This window comes from Rhincodon typus, chromosome 22 (genome assembly GCF_021869965.1).
Source record: "Rhincodon typus isolate 14 chromosome 22, sRhiTyp1.1, whole genome shotgun sequence".
NCBI classification, from domain to species: Eukaryota; Metazoa; Chordata; class Chondrichthyes; order Orectolobiformes; family Rhincodontidae; genus Rhincodon; species Rhincodon typus.
Genome location: NC_063353.1, coordinates 40,050,722 through 40,054,671, shown reverse-complemented (window position 1 = coordinate 40,054,671; position 3,950 = coordinate 40,050,722). Strand labels below are relative to the sequence as shown.

Genomic DNA, 3,950 nt, shown 5'->3' with positions numbered 1-3,950 from the left:
GCACGTGGCACGGGTAACAAACCAGAGATAACAACTCTGTTTGTTCTGGCTCTAAGCTTCCACCCTAGCTCCTTGAATTTCTGCCTTACGTCCCCATCCCTTTTCCTACCTATGTCGTTGGTGCCTATGTGGACCACGACTTGGTGCTGCTCCCCCTCCCCCTTAAGGATCCCGAAAACACGATCCGAGACATCACGGACCCTGGCACCTGGGAGGCAACACACCAACCACGAGTCTCTCTCGTTCCCACAGAATCTCCTATCTGTCCTCCTAACTATGGAGTCCCCAATGACTAATGCTCTTTTCCTCTCCCCCCTTCCCTTCTGAGCAACAGGGACAGACTCTGTGCCAGAGACCTGTACCCCATGGCTTACCCCTGGTAAGTCGTCCCCCCCAACAGTATCCAAAACGGTATACTTGTTTTTGAGGGGAATGGCTACAGGGGATCCCTGCACTGTCTGCCTGTTCCCTTTCCGTCCCCTGACTGTAACCCATCTACTTTTTTCCTGTACCTGAGGTGTGACTACCTCCCCATAACTCCTCTCAATTACCCCCTCAGCCTCCCGAATGATCCGAAGTTCATCCAGCTCCAGCTCCAGTTCCCTAACACGGTTTCCGAGGAGCTGGAGTTGGGTGCACTTCCCGCAGATGAAGTCCAGGGATGATGACCAGGGAGTCCAGAACCAGGGGTCAAAGTCTAAGGATACAGCGAAGACCATATAGGACTCAGATGAGGAGAAATGTCTTCACCCAGAGAGTGGTGAGCCTGTGGAATTCTTGACCATAGAAAGCTGATGAGCCCAAAACATTGAATGTTTTCAAGGAGTTAAATATAGTTCTTAGGGCTAAAGGGACCAAAGGGAATAGAGACAGAGTGGGAAAAGGATACTGAGTTAAATAGTTACCCATGCTCATCCAATAGCAGAGCAGGCTCAAAGGGATGAATGGCCTACTCCTATTTTCTATGTCTCTCGGTTTCTACGTAATTTACCTAGAGGTTACCACTGTGGTCACAAACAAGGAGCCATCATTTTATCAACCCCTTCAATAAAAACCCCTTTTAAAATACTCACCTGTCTATTCAATATTTTTCTCAGAGTTAATGCAGTTTCACTCTCGATGAAATTTGAACACCCTTTTGCATGGCAACGAAGGAGCATCCCTTCTCGGAGCAAACTAGAAGTCAGCTCTGGCTTCAGAAAATACTCCTGTAAGTGTTGAAATGAACTAGGTTTAAAAAAGGTAGGAAACAATTCCTAAAAACAGCAAAGGAATAGCAGACCATACACAAAACAGGTGAGGTCCTGCTTAGCTTCACTCCCCACAGCCCGTATCAATCCGAAAGTGGACCACCCGCCCATGTCAAATCAGCTCACTGTAGACATAGAGATAGTAAGAACTGCCGATGCTGGAGTCAGTGATAACACAGTGTGGAGCTGGAGGAACACAGCAGGCCGGGAAGCATCAGAGGAGCAGGAAAGCTGATGTTTCGGCGGGTCAGGACCCTTCTTCAGAAAAACCCTTCTGGCCTGCTGTGTTCCTCCAGCTCCACACTGTGTTATCACTGTAGGTGTAAATGTTGTGACAAGACTTAAACTGGTATAATATCCCACAATTTAACAACAGCGATTTCTGTACTTTCCAAGGACAATAAGAATGTCAAAAACAGAAGCAGGAAAAGACCATTCAGCCCCCGAGCTGTTTCATCATTCATCATAATTCAGCAGCACAGTGACTTAGTGGTTAGCACTGCTGCCTCAAAGCACCAGGATGTGAGTCGGGTGACTGCCTGCGTGGAGTTTGCACAATCTCCCCGAGTCTGTGTGGGTTTCCTCCGGGTGCTCCGGTTTCCTCCCACAGCCCAAAGATATGCAGGTTGGGTGGATTGGCCATGCTAAATTACTATAGTGTCCAGGGATGGTACAGGTTAGGTAGATTAGCCATGGGAAATGCAGGGTTAGAGGGATAGGATAGGAGTGTGGGTCTGGTAGGGACGCTCTTCGGACGGCCGGTGTGGACTCGGTGGGTTGGATGGTCTGCTTCCACACTGTAGCGATTCTATGATCATGGCTGGCCATAGTCAGAATGGTCTGGCTTCAGCTTGCACTTACCCTAGACACTACAGTGACTTCAGTATCAAAAAATACTCCCAAAGCTGAGCCAAATTAAGGCAGGTTTTTTTTTCTTTTTACTTAGTTATGGGACGTCACTGGCTCGGCCAGCATGTATTGCTCATTTGCACTTAAAAGTCAACCAGGTTTGGAGTCACATGTAGATCAGACCAGATATTGATGGTTGATTTCCCTGCCTAAAGGATATTAGTGAACTAAAATGGGTTTTTACAGCAAACGGGGTCACACCACTAGGCTAGCTTTTTAAATCCGAGATTTGACTGAACTCAGATTTCACTATCTGCCACAGTGAGATTCGAATCCATGGCCTCTGCTGGTTCAGTGACATTAACACTGTGTCACCGTCTCCTCATGCAAGCCCAACTGTAGAACACAAGCTAAGTGTAATTTTCCAAGCCCTACTCTAGCAATCCCTCAGTCGGACGAACACAGAAGTGCCAGATCTCCTCCCGTCTCTCAAGCTCGGGGGCGAGTGCTGATCTTCTGGGTGATCAACCCCAGGATAGACACGGGAGGTTGGGTCCCATCTAATCATCTGAACATCTGAGATTTGATAGTGGAGGAGGCTTTGGGTGGAGTGAAGGGAAACACCATTAGAGACAGGGAGCTGCTAACCAGGAAGATTGAGGGGGAACGGCTACACGATAGGGGCTCAAAATTGAAAGGATTAAAGACAATTATAAATATTTTTTAACAGATAGATGACGCATTTCCTAGGGCCAAATGGAACAATAGTATTTGTTTCAGAAACCTAGTAGTTGACACAATAACTGTCGAAGCAGCAGAGAGCACTAGAGAATAGACAGTGTTAAGGAAAGTCATCAGAAATCACAGGCTAAGTTTTAAAGCAAATCGCTGCTGTGAATAAGGGTAGTATTGCTCATTCATCACTTCTTGTGTTCTTTCATGTCAAATGACTGAATGACAAAACCATTAACAGAATGAAAACGTCTTTGTGCTAAAAACAACACATGCTAAAAATCTGGATTACATTGTCTCAAAGCCTACTTGCTTTCCCCAGAAAATGTAAATCAAATATCCTCAAGCTTTTCCTACTTCATAAGTTCCCACTAATTGGGATCATCTCTGCACTCACTGCAAAAGAGTAATAACGAATTACTTTTGTGGTTTTTCTCTGTCATGGACAGGTCTGGGCCAATATAAACAGCTGCCTTCACATTGAGAATAACCTCCACGTGTTGTGTGGCACTATCACTGTGCTAAATGGGACAGCCTTCAAACCGACCTAGCAACTCAAGACTGGGGATCCATGAAGCACTGAGCCATCAACAGCAGCAGAACTGTACTCCAGCACAATCTGTAACCTCATGGCCTGGCATATCCCTCACTCAACCATTACCATCAAGCCAAGGGGATCAGCTCTGGATCAATGGAGAGTGCAGGAGGGCATGCCAGGAGCAGCAGCAGGCATACCTGGTGAAATCACCAAACAGGACTCCTTGCACGCCAAACTGCATAAGCAGCAAGTGATAGACAGAGCTAAGCGATCCCACAACCAACGGATCAGATCTAAGCTCTACAGTCCTGCCATGTCCAGTCATAAATGGTGGTGGACAACTAAATAGCTCACTGGAGCAGGAGGCTCCACAAATATCCCCATCCTCAATGATGGAAGAGCTCATCATATTAGTGCAAAGGTAAAGCTGAAGCATTTAATCTTTAATCAGAAGGGCCAAGGGGATGGTCCATGTCAGCCTCCTCCATTGGTGCCCAGCATCTCGGGCAGCATCTTTCAAACCCACAGCCACTTCCACCTAGAAGGGCAAGGGCAGCAGATACATGGGAACACCACCTAGA

The 3,950-nt window shown here is 46.9% G+C and overlaps 1 protein-coding gene across 1 annotated transcript in view; it reads right to left on the bottom strand.

Annotated features, from left to right (window-relative positions):
* Positions 1 to 3,950, bottom strand: part of fbxo18 (F-box DNA helicase 1) — a 64,643-nt gene that overhangs the window by 12,756 nt on the left and 47,937 nt on the right. The window contains exon 19 of the mRNA XM_048609997.1: positions 1,074 to 1,208. Within this exon, the coding sequence (XP_048465954.1) occupies positions 1,074 to 1,208 (135 nt within the window). The remainder of the gene's footprint in view (positions 1 to 1,073; positions 1,209 to 3,950) is intronic.